At 52.9% G+C, this 17,764-nt stretch overlaps 6 protein-coding genes across 6 annotated transcripts; 5 read left to right on the top strand and 1 right to left on the bottom strand.

Annotated features, from left to right (window-relative positions):
* Positions 1–1,608: 1,608 nt before the first annotated feature.
* On the top strand, positions 1,609–3,631 carry POSPLADRAFT_1045624 (hypothetical protein; the record flags this gene model as incomplete). The annotated part of the gene is made up of 8 exons (XM_024478810.1): positions 1,609–1,851; positions 1,903–2,161; positions 2,201–2,337; positions 2,965–2,986; positions 3,021–3,096; positions 3,360–3,411; positions 3,502–3,550; positions 3,594–3,631. 8 exons carry the CDS (start codon positions 1,609–1,611, stop codon positions 3,629–3,631), a joined length of 876 nt encoding a protein of 291 aa, XP_024340027.1.
* A 773-nt stretch (positions 3,632–4,404) lies between these two features.
* POSPLADRAFT_1139974 (hypothetical protein) lies at positions 4,405–5,916 on the top strand (the record flags this gene model as incomplete). The annotated part of the gene is made up of 5 exons (XM_024485109.1): positions 4,405–4,451; positions 4,547–4,999; positions 5,053–5,443; positions 5,695–5,818; positions 5,846–5,916. 5 exons carry the CDS (start codon positions 4,405–4,407, stop codon positions 5,914–5,916), a joined length of 1,086 nt encoding a protein of 361 aa, XP_024340028.1.
* On the top strand, positions 5,917–7,136 carry POSPLADRAFT_1039472 (hypothetical protein; the record flags this gene model as incomplete). The annotated part of the gene is made up of 3 exons (XM_024477549.1): positions 5,917–6,020; positions 6,083–6,179; positions 6,271–7,136. A coding segment is annotated over exon 3 (417 nt), but the record flags the coding sequence as incomplete, so codon positions are not given.
* A 977-nt stretch (positions 7,137–8,113) lies between these two features.
* POSPLADRAFT_1055302 (hypothetical protein) lies at positions 8,114–9,133 on the top strand (the record flags this gene model as incomplete). Its single annotated transcript, XM_024480625.1, has 1 exon — positions 8,114–9,133. One exon carries the CDS (start codon positions 8,114–8,116, stop codon positions 9,131–9,133), a length of 1,020 nt encoding a protein of 339 aa, XP_024340030.1.
* Positions 9,134–9,800: 667 nt separating this feature from the next.
* Positions 9,801–10,737, bottom strand: POSPLADRAFT_1039474 (hypothetical protein). The gene is made up of 3 exons (XM_024477550.1): positions 10,252–10,737; positions 10,109–10,226; positions 9,801–10,075 (listed from the first exon to the last, which is right to left on the bottom strand). The coding sequence occupies exons 1-3, from the start codon at positions 10,343–10,345 to the stop codon at positions 9,898–9,900; spliced, it is 390 nt and encodes a 129-aa protein (XP_024340031.1). The 5' UTR covers positions 10,346–10,737; the 3' UTR covers positions 9,801–9,897.
* Positions 10,738–11,331: 594 nt separating this feature from the next.
* On the top strand, positions 11,332–14,516 carry POSPLADRAFT_1139060 (hypothetical protein; the record flags this gene model as incomplete). The annotated part of the gene is made up of 6 exons (XM_024484990.1): positions 11,332–11,437; positions 11,585–12,033; positions 12,093–12,953; positions 13,043–13,769; positions 13,898–14,180; positions 14,234–14,516. 6 exons carry the CDS (start codon positions 11,332–11,334, stop codon positions 14,514–14,516), a joined length of 2,709 nt encoding a protein of 902 aa, XP_024340032.1.
* Between the last annotated feature and the right edge of the window lie 3,248 nt (positions 14,517–17,764).

Consider the following 17,764-nt stretch of genomic DNA (forward strand, 5'->3'; position numbering starts at 1 on the left):
GCCAGCCGGTGTATGCATTGATTCAAGGCTGTTGGCCCTGGCGCGGTTCAAATTTAATGCAGCGACGCCAGACATGCACTCATGGTTTGCGTGAAGTTTGGCGAGATTTCACACGTCGGAATCCACACCCTGACATGCAAGGAGGGCTCTTTTGCCTCCCGCTATTTGCGTATAATGCGCGGGGAACACGTCTCAAGGGCAGTACAGCCATGGGTACCGAGATGGTGGACGCCACTCCCAGCCGCCTCAATCTCTCAATTTCAATCTCAATGTCACGGAGCACATTATAGATCCGCGCTATTACGTATTATTCGTCAATGAAGTCCATGATTGAATGAAACGAATGAAAGAGCGTCGGACAACCGAGGGGGAGGTGCATAGTGATCAAAGACTGACTGGAGGAGGGTTCGCCACCCGCCTTCTCCCCGGCTGCTTACCCTTGTCGGGCGGGAACGTCGCTGACAAATTTCTCTTCATCATCTCAGCCAGTGGGCAGGAACCACGCGGAAGGAACAAGGGCAGGGAGCGCAGGACGACTGCAAAACACCATGTAATGCAGGGGGGACTTCAGTGGCCGCCGACATGTGGCTGGCATAGCATTGGCTGCTGCCCGCTAACATGTGGCGGTGGAGGAAGTCAAGGTTGCGTTCTATGACACGGGTGTTGAATGGAGAAGGCATGGCAAGCTGTAAGTTCCCGTGCCGCGTTTGAGCTATGGCGAAACATACGGCCAACTGAATGACAGAGAAGACGGTAGCGAGTGCTGTGGCAAAAGTGATGACTGGAGCAGCCTTCTCGCTGTGCTTTAGACCCTGACATGGCTCAGGCGGCCGGGCTTCTGCACTCGTGTTCTTGTTGTGAATTGTGGCTAGCACATTGACAAGCTCCGTGACCCCCCGACATTCCGGAAGTGGTCGCATAAACCGTCGACATTGACTTTGACATCTACCACGATGCAATACATGAGTGTGCCTTCAGATATTCCCTCGCAAATCGCTTGATAGCACAAAGGGATTCATTTAAAATGACGATAATCCAGCTCAACAGGTCGAGTACTCCTCCGGAAGGGAACGGGCATCTGTAAGCCACATCTCCCACGCGATGAACTGCGCACAAGTGAAGGCGCGTGCGAGTGACGAGACTCCAGCCGTCTAATCGGCCTGACGAGAACAAAGGTACATCATGGCCTATTATGTCCGCCTTGTCCGATCGGTAGCCAACGGTTCACTCCGCACCTGGGAACAATGTCCCTGGGCATCAGCTTCGACGTTTGCATTATCCGGAACTTACCTGGAGGAGTGGAAATGAAAGATGTACGTTGTACACTTCGGTGTCGGTCAGGACTGGATGTGAAGGTCTTCGGAACAAAGGACAGGAACTTTGCATGAGCGTCGGGGACGCACCGTGGTCTTTTATATAAACCGCATTCTGCCCGTCTCAATCCCTCACTACCAACTCTCTCATCGCAACTCGTAAGGACCGGGAAGTGTCGCTCCTACTGATGTGAGTTTCATCCTATACTCAGCATCAGGGCCCAAACACTAACATCCAGTCAGCAGCAGCAACAGTTGTGTCTTTGTATCTCAATCACAGCTCATATATCCAACGATGTCTTCGCAGTTTCTGTACACCTCGATGTATAGCAATACTCGCGACGCATTCGACTACTCCGTATTCTCCGTACCAGCCGTATTTCCCGGACCAACGACAGACAACATCATCTGCCCTCCTCATCCCGGTAATATGTCGCATTGCCACCCGGCCTCTGGCGATGGAAACGCCCAATACGCCGGCCTCTACAACCAAATGAATTGCTTCGAGCACAGCGCGCCGCTAGTGGGTATACGAGAGGTAAGTTGGCCACTCACGCTTGGCTGCACAAAGGCTGACAGCCTGTCCCAGACGTTCGTGCCCATTTTCCCAGCAGCTGCAGGCTTCGAGATGGGCGCTGGAGATGGAGCAGCAACATCTCATGTGGTCTCATCCGACTCCGCACAGGCGACCGTGCCTCCCGGTCTAGTCATGGCTGATGGTCCTGGTTTGAGTCAATACTCAGAGCCAGATCCGTTTCCTCATATCGATCCGTACATCCTGGATCTCATCGCGACGGAGGCCGGAATGGGTGGCCTCAATAGGGCACCATGGCTCTACACGCCTCCCGGTGTGTACAGCGCACCGACTCCTGGCCTACATGCTGTAGGACAGGAAATCAACAACACCGAACAAACCAACGGCGCCAGCGAGGATGCCACCGAATCTGAGGGGCATACATGCCTCCTCGCCGAATCTTCCGCGGCCCGCGCGTATCGGCTCGCACAGCCACGCAAATCCGCGAAGGTAAGGAAGACAAAGAAGACATCACAGCGGCCACGCGCACCTGCAATCAAGGCAACACGACCCCAAGTGGCGTCGAAGGGGCCCCTCCGGTGCCAAATATGTGACCAAAACAAAGACACAGGGTACGCCCACCAAGCGTCTCTGAATCGGCACATACGAACAGCGCACCTCGACCCCTCACGATGGCAATGTACCTTGTGCGACAAGTCAATGATCAGGAGTGATGCACTGGGGCGGCATGTCAAAAAGCAGCACCGCATGTCCGACGTGAGGGCAAAGGCGATCGTCGCGCAGGTTGCTGCTAGCAAGTATCTCACCGGGTGACCACTCACTGTTCTCGGGCAATCGTCCTCCCTCCCTCCCGCCTTGCCCTTCTCGTATCCTGTCTCTATGTTAACGTGGTACGCTCCTGGTCGTATTTATCGTTGCCTTGTATTTATGACTGGATGCCTATGTTCAGATGCTATGTGCCGTGATTTTAAATGATTAGCCGACAAGAGCTGCATACTTACCAACTGCTTGTGCTCGCAGCTGACTAGTCGTCTATTTGTAGACCAAAATGATGATACGGATCGACATGTGAGATTTTGTCGCATATTTGATGAATGAAGCACATCCGCCTGGTAGGCTTCCAAGGAATCATGGTATAGTGAGCGACACAATATGAGAGAACAGCATCACAGTTGAGATAGCATTTGAGTCTCCACGAGAAAAGTGGGACGAGCCGCCGGCATTTGCCGTGGACCGATCAGGGCCCGGGTGAGTCGCCTCTGGTCCCAAAACCCACGAAAATGACCTTATCCCAATTCTACATCTAAACCTTCTTCAACGTCGCGTCACTTGGATGTTTTTCGGTAGTGAACATTTCGTCAGCTATGTCACTCCAGTTATCAGGCCATTTCACTCGCGTGCACTTTCATTTCACTGGCTCTTCGAACATGAGCTCTGCTGACGGGAAGGGACGCTGATTGTGGATACTAATTGAATTAGTGGTCACTGATACACAACGTCGGTCGTAATAGGCTGCAACACGTTTTCATTCTCTTTACGCCGATCAAGCTGCGGCGCGACGATGTACGTGCTCCGTTCCGGCGTGCACGTTGGCTTTGTGGCTTTGTGTGACCGGGTGCGTCTAGCTCCCCTTCAAGGACTTCCTACTCGCAGATTGTATTGCATCTTCCAGACCAGCAGCGTTTCAGTGATGGCTTCTGGCGTCAGTTATACTTGTTGGGTGATATTGACTGCGAGATGTTCAGGCCTAGAGACTCGCGGAGGCCTCGGAACTGCCACATGATCGGTCGACTTCGCGCCTCACGCTACCGACGTGTGGTATTCTCCACTCCACTGACGAGACCATTCGGATGACGATCCTGCCTCCCATTTTTAGAAGACTGAACAACGTAGTCTTCCAGAGTGTGGTCTTGATTTCCGCTGACGTTGTATGACCTGCGAGGATGTAAATAGAAGACGGCTATGATGGTGGGCACCTCGTTTCTGAACTGCTAGAATATCTTCTCACCATGTTTGTCGTGAAGCGCCACCGTGAGTAGATTTTGTGGCGGTTTTGCTCAACGGCAGAGAATGAACTGCCCCTTGTGCAGACCTTGGAAGCATCTCCTGATGTACATGGATGCACCGGATTCATACTGTCGAAGACGGCTTCCAAAGCCCCGCCACAGAATGAGTAACACAGTCAAATATGACTGTCTGCAACGCTTTGTGAGAGTATTAAAGGGCTTCGCCACAAACACCGTGGGAATCCTTCGCCACGAACTCTCTCTCCCCATTTTTCACTATCCCCTTCTCTCCCTCCTTAACACGTCGCCCCTACCTCGCAAAATGGCCTCATGTGGATCGACTGCTATATCCGCATTCTCCAGGTCGTCGACGCGCCGAGCACCTGTGGTCGCGGAGATCGCGGTAAAAAGCTGCCACTTTGTCCGACAGGCCGACATTAAATGGCTTGTTATATTCGCTCTGACATGTCGTGCGCTCCGCGTACTGCTATCGAAGTCCTATGGGGAGGTCTGAAGAACCTCATACCAATATTTCGATTGTTGCCTTCCGATGCCTGGGCATTTCATGACGATGCAAGAACTTCACGTCGAGTTTATGTGCGTGCTCTACTTCCATCCCCCAATTGGTGATACTGACATAGTTGCTGTCTACCAGCGCCTACAGCGTGATCTCATTCCTGAGGACTTCACAGAGATTGGGAGGCGCCACTCGCGAAGACCATTGGTTTCAGTCGGGGCGGCGAAAACTATCCTCGCTACGAATTCGATGTCCCACCTGCAGGACCGATGCAGATCATGACGCGATGCTCGCCTCAGCCCCTCCTGTTCCTGGCTCTCCGTACCTTGGACTGGCTGCACACTTTCATTATCCATGATTCAGGCCCTTACATTGCGTGCGAGGACTTTTGGACTTGCGCTTGTCTCTACATTGGTCCTCAGCTCAAGAAGGTCGCCATAGACTTGACCATCCCCTGCCCGCATGTTTCAGGAGAAGACTGGAATGCAGAACTCATCAAATTCATGGCGCAGAGTGCCCAGAGATTACTGAGATGGACATTGATGCCACTGGATGAGGAAGTACTGGACCTCTTCTCTCTACCACAGAATGGCCCTCCTCGCTGGCCTGCCAATTTGTACGGCTCGAGGTACTTCTTTGCGGCAACATTCCTCTGCGCGGAAATGCGCTGGCTTATCTTAGCCATTCTTCCACTCTGAAGGAGCTATGCGTGCTTCTGACTCGTGATACTTGGTCTTCAATCTCTCTCGGTTCTCGCGTTCAAGCGCGCTTCGCCACACACCGGAAATTGGAGATCCGGACACAAGACCTGACAGCGTTCAATGATCTAGCGAATGGCAAATTTATGTTCCCACAAGTGGAGACATTCAGCATTGACTGCTCCTCGTTCCCATCTGCATCTGAGGTCGATGCATTCTTCAACGCTCTACAGGATCTATTCTCGCCTTCGCGACTCCAGTGTCTATCTATGGAGACAAGTCCCTGGGAAGATCAATGGCGCAGCAACACTATCTCGTCTTGTGGTGGTACTCTGCGGCGCGACCATCTGCGCAAACTTCTTGCTTTCCGCAGAGTACAGACAATCATATTACAGGCACATGTGGCGGTTGACCTCGACGACGACATCGCGGAGGAAATGCCAGCAGCGCGGCCACAACCAGAGACGTTGTGCATCTCACCGCAATGCAAGCTTTGGAACAAATAAAGGCTACGTTGCGTTCTTTGCAATCATTCGCCACAAACTGTCCACGCCTGATCCATTTGGACATACCATTTCGCGCAGATGGTGCCTATATCCAACTTCTGCCACCACGTCTTCCACAGAATCACCCTCCCGAACGTCTCGACCTAAAATGGGTACTCATCGACGAACATGTCTCCGAGGTCGCAACGCTGTTGGGAAAACTCCTTCCTAATCTCAAGATTGACACGAATATCTCCGGCGACTGTGAGCAATTTTATCGTTGGCTTGCAGTCAAGAACGAGCTCAAGTCGACACTAGAAGGACCTACAGAAGACGAAGCGGATACTCCATCCGAAGCCTAGAGATGGCCACGCTGAGCCATTCGACAAGGCATACGACAGGATTGTTGGGCTTAGAGCGCTGATGGCAGACGACCGGTGCCGCGCTGAATCAGAATGACATTGAAGCGAGTGTTGGCGATATTCGTGGTGAAGTAATCGGTGGTCTGACGGCAGTTGTATTCAGCAGGCAGATCAGATCCATGGATGCAAACTCGCGCTCTTGAGCAGCCTCGCACAGTGGCCATCCGGACGGCGGACATAGGGATACATTCACGCGTCGAAAAGCATCTCCTCACTATGGCACAATGAGTCACATCGACCTTCCTCTCCTATTTGACAAGTCATTCAAGCTGGCCTGAAATTCTAATAGAAAAAGACTGGCAACGCCGTGAACTGCGCTCAGGACACGCGCCCCTTTCCCACCTAGGCAAAGTTGACTCGGCGCTGTGCTCTACATGCGGCACTGGCAGAGAGATAGCCACACGCTATGTCCTCAAACGCTCGACTGGAATGTGCCTTCCTCCATCGAACCTGCAAGCGCGATTTCTGCTTACATACTCCGAATCCCTGTGCCACCTTTTCTACCTCAAGGTAGTCTCGCAGTCCGGCGTTGTACCCTGCACGGACATGTCCCGATCCCCAATGAAACCGGCTCTTTTGTCACCATGCCCGTAGACATCCTCATCGGAGTCACCAACTTGACGAAGCTGCTTGTTGCACGTGCTCATAAGCTCGCCAAGGATTCCCGCCTCCTCGGCCTGATGTCAATACCAAGCTCGCCCGTCCAAGACATTTCTACCACCAAAATCTCCGCACAGGTGCTCGGGAACTTCGCACTGCTGAGACCCCCGCAAAGGTCACCGTTGGCAACGTCTACTATGAGTCTATGACGAAGAGCGCAAGTTTCCTAGCCCGCTCAGGCACATTCGGCAAACCATGGAGCATCTCGTTATACTCGGTCTCCGAGGCATACTGGACGTCTACCATATTCATTGCATAACAAGGAGCACGTCACTTGAATAGATTATGGGGCTCAGATGCGGTGATTGCTCATCTGGAGTTCCTGAGCACGCGATGATGCATCTCACACACAAATACTAGCCAACGTATGGCGGTAGAGGAAGGTGGAGGCGGCGTTCTGAGACATGGATGATGAACGGAGAAAGTGTCGCAAGCTGAGGATTCTCTAAGTACCTACAGCCGATTGGTAGATAATGTTGATGTGACTTGTTTCGACGAAAGTCACCTGAGCCGCACAACAGGTTCTTTGACGGCTGCGAGAGGTGATGGACAAAAACCAGGTGTCGACAAGTGTACTGAATGAGAGTGAAGATGGCAGCGAGTGCTGTTGCGAAATTATGGCTGAAGCGGCATACATATGGCGGGTTTGAACTTCAAGTGCCCGGCCTAAGGCTCAGATTCTCGGGCTTCTGCACTCGTGTTCTTGTTGTAGATTGCGGCTGATACTTTAACACGCTCCATGACGCTCCAACATTCCAAAAAGGCCGATTGAATTGTTAATATTGACTTTGATATATACCTTGGCACAATACTTGAATGTGTTTTCAGGATTACTTCTCGCTCGTGAATTATTCGCTAGCACAAAGGAACTTATCAACCTGGCTAGTTAGGTCAGGGAACCCTAAGGGAACGGGGCTCACAGGTATCCTGAAGCCACATTTACAACACGATGAGACGGGCACTCATGAAAGTGAAGACGTGTGGGAGTGATGAAGGTCCAGCCGTCCAATCAGGCAAAAAGAGAACAAAGCCACATCGGGGCCTATTATGTCCGCCTTGTTCGATCGGTAGCCAACGGTTCACTCCGCAACTGCGATCAACGTCTCTGGCTGTCAGCTTCGATGCTTGCATTATCCCTGGGGATCCAGAACTCACTTTGAGTAGCGGAAATGAAAAGGATGCGCGCCGCAGTCCTTAGTGTCAGTCAGGACTGGCTGTGGAAGTCTTCAGAACAAAGGACAAGAACTTTGCATGAGCGCCGGGGATGCACCGTGGTCTTCTATATAAATTGCGTTCTGCCCACCTCCACTCACAATCAACTCTCTCTCTCCACAGCTAAACCAAGTCTGTGAATTGCCACTCCTGCGTAGGTGATTTCGGTCTCGACTAGCCCACATCGAGCTCTTAGCGCTGACCGCAGGGCCAACAGCACCACCAATCGCGCCTTGGCATCCAACCATTGCTTGTCCAACCTACCATGCCACTCCACTTCTACAGCCCGCAGACTCCTATAACTGACGGAAACACCGTCACCTACGACATGGGGCTTTTTCAATTCCCAAGTTTCGACCCCCAACCTCTTCCTTTAAGGCACCTCGTCGGGGTTCAGCAGTCAATGCGTGCAGACGAGACTCACGAAAGCGGCTATGACCTCTATTCAATGCAGGCCTTGGGGCCAGTTCCGCAGAACATAGCCATACATGAGACGTGTTTGCCGCTGGAATATCATCATCCAGGGTCTCACAATTTTATTCAATATCTTCCACACCCGCCGCAGAACGGCACGATACATCAAGCAGATGCATCCTATGGCACATGGATTCTCAGCCATCAGAGGCCAGAGGGCTACATAAGCATCCCACCGGCCCCAGAGGTGGCTGCTCACGCTGCAATACCTTTCGCCATGGATCCTTTTGCCCACATTGACCCATATATTCTCGACCAGATCGCTATGGGATCTGGAACAAGCGATATTGACGGGCCGCGCTACACACCTTCTGGTGTGTCAAGCGCATCGACCCCTGACCTACAGGATGTAGGGCAGGAAATCGACAACACTCTACACATCAACAGCGCCAGCAGAAGTAACAACGTTACAGAATCACTGGCCTATGCTTGCGCACTTCCAACAGCCGAGACCTCCGGCGCTCCCGCCTACAAGTTTAGACGGCGACGCTCATCTACAAAGGCCAACAGCAAGACGACATCACGGCGTTCACGCGCACCAGCAGTCATAGCCACCACTCCGGACGAGAAAACCAACGGGCCGATCAAGTGCAAGGTCTGTGGAAAGAAATTCTCACATAGACAGAACCTGAACAGGCATGTGCGCATCACGCACCTGGGCGCTCGCAAATGGGACTGCGTGATATGCAGCACCAAGAATTCGAGACACGACGCACTGAAGCGTCATCTAAACAACATCCACAATCTGTCGGATCTGGAGGCGAAGCATATCGTCACATTTGTCGGGGAGAAGATCAATGCTGCCGTGTGAACCACTCACCATGCCTTGCGTTCTCGCCTCGCCCGCCTCGTACCTGGCCCGTATGTATCTGTCCTGCGAACGACCCCTTATTCTCCATGACTGCCTTGTACTTGCGGTGGAAGGTTCTACGAGATTGTCTTTATACATGCATTGTGCTTCTTATCTTAACGATCTTCGAACTGAAAGCTTACCGGTGTGGCACCATCGACCGGCGTTGCTAAGTATGTGAAAGACGAGGGTTATGACGACGGGCAAAGCCCTCGAAATAGCATCGTGCGAATGTAACGATAATGAGCAGGGAGCAGCTGACCGAGTACGACATCGCACGAGTCCTGTACATAACAGTAAGAGAACGAGAAGGCGACGCGGAATAGCCGTCGTGCCCAGTCACCGGCCGTTGCCGACTCGTTTCACCATCACAAATCTCGCTGCCACGGCCCACGACTTGATTCTTTCCTGGACGGAACATTCAATCAAGAATGCAGTCGTTCTCTTTTATCGACACGTCCATGTACACCCTAGGCTCCTCCCCGTCTTCGCATTGGGACATGTGCTAAGCTCCGGTATTGGTTCAATATTGACATTATCGAGCGTTCTTTGACTGCAAGTCTAAAGCAAAAAGAGTAAGCTTTCACTTGCAGTAGAATAATTCATAATGCTCACGTACTGTGAGATCGATTGGTTGTATGCGGTCTTCGAAAATCTTCTCGAAGGGAGTCCTTGGGGACTCGCGGATGCAGAAGATGTCGCCAATTTGATAAACCAGTGTTATGTCACGATGCCGGGCAGTGGGAGACTCCTGGTATAGAGCTGTGGCGAGCGTAACGTTCGCGTTTCACTTGGTGAGGATCGTTGCCGGCCGCTCCGAGCGCGATGTCCTCTTTTGCCTCCAAATCCGATAGCTTGTGGATGTTATCGAGATGACGCTTCAATGCGTCATGTCTCGATATCCTGGTGCCACATATGACACAGTCCCATTTTCACCCACCCAGGTGCGTGGTCTGCGCATGTCTGTTCAGGTTTTGCTTTTGTGCGTATACCTTTCCACAGACCTTGCACTTGATTGGCCCGTCGGCCGTGTCGTCCGCAGTGGTCGGTATAACTGCTGGTGCGCGGGGACGCCGCACTGTTTCCATCCTGTTGGCTACCGCGGACGAGCGTGGCCGCCTGAGCTTGTACGGGGAGCGCCGGATGTCTCGGCGGTGGGAAGCGCGTCAGCATGTCCTGCGGCACTTCTCTTGTCGTGATTCATGATTGTGCACTGATTGTCGTCTTTACATAGCCCTGCGTATTGCAGGTTTGCAGCGATTGCTCTTGGTGCGCCCTTTAGTCTTCGTTGTGGCGGATGCACATAATGCTCGCGTAGGCATATGATTGTGATGGACCAGCTCCATATGTTGTTTGAACGCTGGCTGGCCGTCTGTGGCACTTTAAGCATCTCGTGCGGGTAGGAAGAGCAGAAGACGGTCGGTAGCGAGTGTGCGGATTGACCGAGCTGAGAACCTGGATTATATACCATATCGCAATAGCGCCTGTCATTGTCGACCTCGGTGCTTTGTCCTGAAGACAACACACGTCTCTCTGCAGCCCTCATAATGTATGCCTCCATTTCTATATCTTTGAGTGAGTTCCCGATCCTCAATGACAATGCAAACTCTGATGCAGGCTGAAGTCGGAGGGGCTTTGGTTAGATTGTCGGTACTGGACCGGACTAGGTGCCCGCCGGTGTAGTTCATTATGCATCGAATAAGTTGCCATGGTACTCTCCTATGCGGGGCTGTTACCATACATATGGTTGTTTACATTTGTGGGACTAGTTGTATTAGCGATGGATGTGACGATCGAGCTCCTCGATGTTGGATGCGTCCAGTCGATGACTGCTGTATGCAAACCTTTTGCCGTCTCATTCGTGTCCTGCTAAACATTTCCATATTGTTTACTTCATTGCCTATGACTGTGGAGCAACCACGGCGAGTGGCACTAAACACAGCTACGCGGGCGTAACAGTAAAAATTTGAAGGCAATCGCGCCAGGCTTAAGATATACCAAACTTTCAAGCAGACGTATCTTGCGAGCCCTTCCATTGAGCTAATAACACCTTCTGCGCGTCAAGTGAGGTGCGACAGTGCCGTCTCGAACCCGGAAATTATGAATGTAGTGACCACTATGCGTTTGCGTACTGGTCACAAAGTAATCACACACAAAAAATGACGTCTGATGCCTGGATGATTCCTGAAGTCAGCGAGCAGACGCCGCCAACATCGGCAACGGCAACTTGGGGAGGGGCGCGACGCGAGCCTTGCGCGCGATCACGTGACACGTGTCGACGCGTTGTTGAATGGTCACGCGTTACGCCCAAGTCGAACCCGAACATACCAGACCCACTCTCTTTCATCTATCACTATTCAACGCCTGCATCTCCTAATTCTCCTGATTATTGCTACTTTAATCTTCCTATAGTCTCTTCGACATACAACATGGGTCCCGGCAGCGGGATCCGTAATAGAGCGCGCGGCAAGGGCAAGTCGGCTGCTCCGCTGGTCATTCAACTCCGTCGCCAGGCAGCCCATGGGGAATTGAGAATCGAGAGGCCGCGGGCTCAGAGGAAGGAGGCCGAGGATGAGCTATTGTACCCGTTCCTGGCACTGCGCAGGGCTGCGAAAGCGGCGGCTGCGGCCAGTGAGGCAGACGTTGTGCCTCCGCGGACGCCTGCGGGGACACGGAGGTTGGAGGTCGAGGTCGTCCGGACACTATCGACTATGAATGGGCGACACAAGGCACTGCGGAGGAAGACGCGACACGAGATTGGCAAGCAAGAGGAGCACCAGTACGATGAACAAGCGTGGCGGAGGGGCGCCTGTGATGAGCAAGAGCCGGAACACACGGGTGAACGCGAGGGAACGGCATCGGTGAGTCTGACAAGACCTTTTATGGTTCGTGCACACTGAAGAGCTCGACGACGGTGAAGGTGGTACCTGTACAAGGATGCAGTGTCAAGGTCAAGCACACTGCGTCTGGAGCTAGTCGCAGTCGGCGAGGATGGCGGAAGCTGCTCGGGCTGGTGGAGGGCGATATGAAGCGAGTGCCAAAGAGCTCTGTGACCAAGTTGAAGGGTGTTCGCGTGAAGCCCAAGTCTGCATGCAAGGCCATGCGGTCCGTCACAGCAGCAGAAGTCGAGCACCAGTCGATGGTTCCTCAGCACAACGAAGAGCGTGTCCCGGTGGACGTCGCCCTGGCCTTCCCTGCCGACGAGATTGAGCACCCCGTCGCACCGGTCGGTACATTACCTGAGCACTCCACCGCTGCTTCTGTGGTCGAGGTCGAGCCTGTGCAAGCAGCGATGCCCGTAGAAGGGGAGCCGCACGAACGGGGCCTGGGATTGGAGGACTTTGCCTTTGACTTTGGCTCGTGTCCAGGGATGCCAGCTGAACTCGTCGCAGCTCTGAACATGCCTTCGCACGTCTTCACGGTGACAGAGGCGCAAGAGGTGCCTGCGACGGAAGGCCAGATTGCAGAGGCTACGGTCATGGCCGTCGATGCGGAGATACTCTCACCCGAGCCGACTCGCGACACGTACAGTGCTTTTGCGGTGGGTATGGATACTATCCACGCCGAGGCCTCGTCCGGCGCAGAGGAAGCGATGGCGGACGTGTACACCACTGACGACGTGCTGGTCGAGATGGCGTCTCCCGTTGTATGTTTTACAGACACGGTTACTGTCGACGAGGACAGCGATATGCTGCATGCAGAGGAAGAGGCTGTGGAGATGGAGATGGACGGCTTTGAGAGCGTAGTAGCTCCGCAGGCACTGTTTGCTCAGACTGAGATGGTATGTGACACGAACGAGGTGAGGCGATGAAGCTGTTATGTGCGCGCAGGGTCTGACGACAACCTGTGTTTGCGTTCATGTCTATTCAGATCGCCGCCAACCCTGTTACCAATGCAGGGCTCGCAGGGGTTCCGGTCGAGTTGATCTCCGCAGCGGTTGATATGGCGCAGCCTGAAGAGGACATCGAGATGGGGCACCAGGAGCAGCCTGTGATGGTGGAGGAAAACATCAAGATGGGTGTCCAGCTGGTGTCTGTGGACGCGGTGTTCGGTGCGGTCGCAGCAGCACTGATCGCAGCAGGAGATGGAGGCGGCAACAACGAGCAAGACATCGATGCAGTGCTAGACCACTTTGGGTTTGTGCAGGAGTGCACTGTCGCTCACCTCGACCAGGAGGACGCATCCGTGGGGGACATCACGCTCGTCGGTGGCGCACTTGACGAAGACCACAACGCGACGTCTGATCAGGATTGGGACACGACGTTCGTGGAGGACGCTATTACATCTTCGTCGCCGAAGACGGAGAAGCAGAGTAGGCTTCCTGCGATGCCACTCCCGGAGGTCGTGGTGTCTGGGTCAGATACCGGCGAGCAGGCTGTCGTCGCTGGACTGGAGGACGTCTCCATCCCACCCACCTCGTCCGCGCCTGTTATCAGCTTGAAGACACTTTTGGACGCCATTGCTCCTCACCCCGTGCTACCCGACCGTCTCCTCGAGGACCCAGTTCCGACTGCTGGGCCGATGTTCGACATGCAATCGTTATACTCGACACTCCCTACAAACTCCACTGGAGGCGCGGAGAAGACGACGAACGCAGGTAATTCAGGACTATTCAGTGCTTTTCAAGACGATTTCTCTGACGATGATTTTACTCCGAACACGGGTACGAGCGCAACCATCTGATCGATTTTTGAATCTGCGCCACTGACTGACATCTCATGGCAGGTTCATTCGCTAGGGCGACGAGAAGCGGCAAGGTGTATGGCGGCGGCATCAGCAAGGCCAAGAAGGCTGTCGCCCAGCCGACGCGCAAGTGCACGTCTAGTTTGTCGAGTGGGCTACTGGACAACGACGCGTTCAGGGCGGTGCGCAACAAGAGTGCGGCAGAGCAGAAGGCGCGCAAGGACACACGCAAGCGATACAAGAAGATATCGCGGAAGCTTGCACGCCAGGACGCGGAGAGCGCGGAACCCAAGGGAGGCTGTGGGCGATTCCGGCTGTCAGCTGTGTACGTGCTCATGTTGTGTGTTCCTGCTCTCGTTCTCACGCTGTGTTGGACAGGAATCCAAAGACCGGACGGCGCGAGAAGATGACGCCAATCACCACGGTCAAGGAGAGCACCGACGACGACCTCGACGTTGACGTGCTGTGTCGCATGTCGTCGAGTCTGTTGTTGACGGCATCGTCCCATGGGCGCACCAGTACTCAAGAGGCGACGGATTGTGCGGACGACCTGCTGGGTGCGTTTGCATCTTTTGGGCTCTCGACGGACGCTCCCTCGGCATCGTCGACAGGTGGCTCGGCGCTAGACGATCTGTGCGACCTCTTCAATGCGCTGGTCTGAGACTGTTTTTGGCGTGAACTCCAGACACGATTTCTAGTGATCTACCTCAACATGAATCTACAACGCGTCAAGACTCGGATCCATCTACGCCTGTCTTGATTTTCTCATTCTGGGCTCCGTTTCTCGTATTCTCGGCCTCAATCTTTCACAAGCGTCTTTTCTTGGCTCCCGCCATGGTCTTCTCTCTCGCCTGCACGAGTCTCGGATTCCTCTACTTTTATTTCTTCGAGCTTGGATCTTTCTATGGCTTGGAATTGTCTCGATAACTTATTCTGGGCTTCATCTCATATTCTCGACTCGGTCTCATGAACATCTCGGCATCGATATCGATTTGTCAGAACTGTCTTTTCTTGGTTTACGCCTGGTCCTCTCGCGCACTGGCCGACCTTTTCTCACTACTGGATCGCTACACAACAATTCCGAAGACTACTACGAAACAACATGAACGCGCCGCAACAAGATGCGAATCGTATCTTAGGCTTAGTCTGACTTACTCTCTCTGGCTCACGCGAATACAAGAAACACAAAAAATGAAGATAATGAAGAAACGCGACAAAAAACAGAAGAAAAGACAAAACGCTACAAATCGACTGTCTCGGTTTCTGATCATCTCGTTTCGTTTCGTCATTGGATTTGCCTCCTCTATTGTCTTTGGATATCCACAAACTACCTTGGAGCAGCCGCATCCTCTGGCTCTAGTCACGATCTGACTCGCTCAAGCGTCGACATCGGCCTCGTCCGCTCGGTCGGTGCTGACATCGGTAGCGCCCGACTTCTTGGGTCGATCGAACAATCAAGTGTCGTTACTGCTGCTACTCGTCTCACACCGCTGGATCTCAAAGTCCATCCAGCTTGACGCGCACCACGCGTGTCCTCGCGAAGAACAGAAGTCACTGGCCATCTTCTGTATTGGCCTAGGAACTGTCTCCGTTCGCATACTCTGTGGCTGTCGCGTTATACAAGATGCCTGTCCGTTCGTATCTTGGACGTGAACAGTCTTAGTCTGTCATGACCGTTTCTCCCGTCGGTGAGCTGCCACTTTGATCTGTCATTACGTTGTCTCATGGGTTCGATAGCGTCGTGCAATCTTCTCGCGGCTTCTTGGCATCTGGCGGCCGGTGTCTAGCTCGTCACCACTCGCTGAAGAATCAGTCTTGTTTCCCCTCTGACGACGTCAGCTCCTCGTCAATATCCCTGGTCTTCGTCTGCTCACTCTGGACTAGTCAACGGATCTTACTGGCGTACAGTCCTTCGTATGCCGCCACATTCTCTAGTTCTTGGACATGAGTCCGAACAGCCTCTCCTGGACTCGACGTTAAACTACAGTCCGAAAACATCGAAATGGGCTGGCTCTGACGACCCGTTCACGACAATGATGTTACAATCTCCGTGCTCGCTTTGGATCTCGGTCGCGCCGGTCGCGTCATCCATACCTCACGCGAAGATCCCTTAAATTGCACTACAGTATCATGACTACTTGCCCTTCCTATGGCGTACTCCTCTATCCTCTATCCGGGCGTAGTGCCACTTTCGCAGCTCCACGTTATTAGTCTGGCTATTGTTCCTTACTGTTTTTTACCTTGTGGTCGCGTCTTCCTAGTCTTATCAGTTCCTCGCGACCGCTCACCGCCTTGAAACTAGTGCTTTTCTAAGCCATCTTTCGCGCATTGTGACCATACTCCCAAACGTCAATGCGCCTCATATTTTCCACCTCAAGATAAACTACGTCTTCAAACTCTGAACCCTTCACCATCCAAAGCTGTCCGCGTCTTTGCCTCTGGCCAAATATTACCTTCTTGATTTCGTCTCAATGCTCTCTCGTGCTCTCTTCACCGACTGCTTGTTGTGATTTCTCGTCTCTGTTATTCATCCTTGCATCGTAACCCTCCTTCCGGTCTTCAAAAGGTCCCACATTCGTTGATGTTGAGGTCCTTTGCCCATTTTGCGCTCTACAATACATCTCACGGCCACTCTGTTGCTGTTCATCCTCCTCCAAAACACCCTATCTACTCTCGGCAACAATCTCTCCTCGCAATATTACTTCTGCTGCTCATACTAGGCTTCCATGCACTCGAACGTCGTCTGTCGTTGTACACGAGATGCTGTGAGTGCTTCCCATCTGTTAGCTCATGGCTGTCGGACTCACCGGGATCATTCTAGATGCGCCTGCGATATCAACTCATTGTCTCGTCTGTGTCTCCCTCGGTTAGCGTCATTACTCACTAGCCACCCTCACGATCCGGTGGATTTCCACACATCTCCTATGCTAACACGACTACTACGGCCTTCTCCATTCCACTGAGACTCGCTCGGGCGATGCCTCGCCTGTTACTCGCCAATGTCTGACACAACATACGAATGCTCGCCTCACGTTCAGCCTTGCTAGACCAGCGCTTGATCGCCACAAGGCTGCTACTCCTCGGCTGGAACACGACTATCCTGATTTCCGTCGCATCACAACTGGTGCAGACAACCTTCCATCTGTCTGGACTGCGGCTACCTCTCCCGCCAAGCTCCATCTCTCATTCGAGGCTTACTCTGTCGTCTCACACTCAGTCAACGATCGCAATGCTCCTGGTCCTCGACATGCCTATCCAATCTATACCATTACCTCAATGTTCGTCACATCACTATCTGCTCCAGGATCTCCTACCCTTGCTCGGTTGCTCGACATCGCGGATTTATTTACTACTTCAGTGCTTCATCTCCTTACGACTGCACAGTCGCATCCTTCCTATCAAAGACAGTGCTCTATCTATTCGTCGAGTCTATATGCTATCCAACATTCTATCGTTCGCGGGCTAGGTTCGTTACTAGCGCGTGAACACATACTGTGAGTGCTATCTCTGTGTCGCCCGACATTATTCCGACTCGTCGCGAATGACTCTAGCCTCTGAATATATCTTGGACGGGTTCCCTACATACCAAACTGGCCTTCCAGTCGCACATCACAGCTATCCGCATCGCGCGCCTTCTCATGACTACTTGCGACAATGCAACAGTCGAATACCCCATTAGCCCATACAGTGCTCTAGAACACCGGCTCCTAGCTGTCTTGCTTGTCATAACTAGTGAGTATCTGCTTCGCTTGCTAGCACTCCTCGTACTTATTCAGATGCGGCTTTGTCGTCAGTCTCATTTACACTTCCATACAAATGAGTAGACATCTCTATCAACAACGCGCATCATACCCTATCGCGCTCCTGCAGAGGACGCACTCATCACGCCCCGAATCATCATCGTATCAA

The sequence above is a fragment of the Postia placenta genome, assembly GCF_002117355.1.
Source record: "Postia placenta MAD-698-R-SB12 unplaced genomic scaffold POSPLAscaffold_5, whole genome shotgun sequence".
Classification (NCBI taxonomy): Eukaryota; Fungi; Basidiomycota; class Agaricomycetes; order Polyporales; family Adustoporiaceae; genus Rhodonia; species Rhodonia placenta.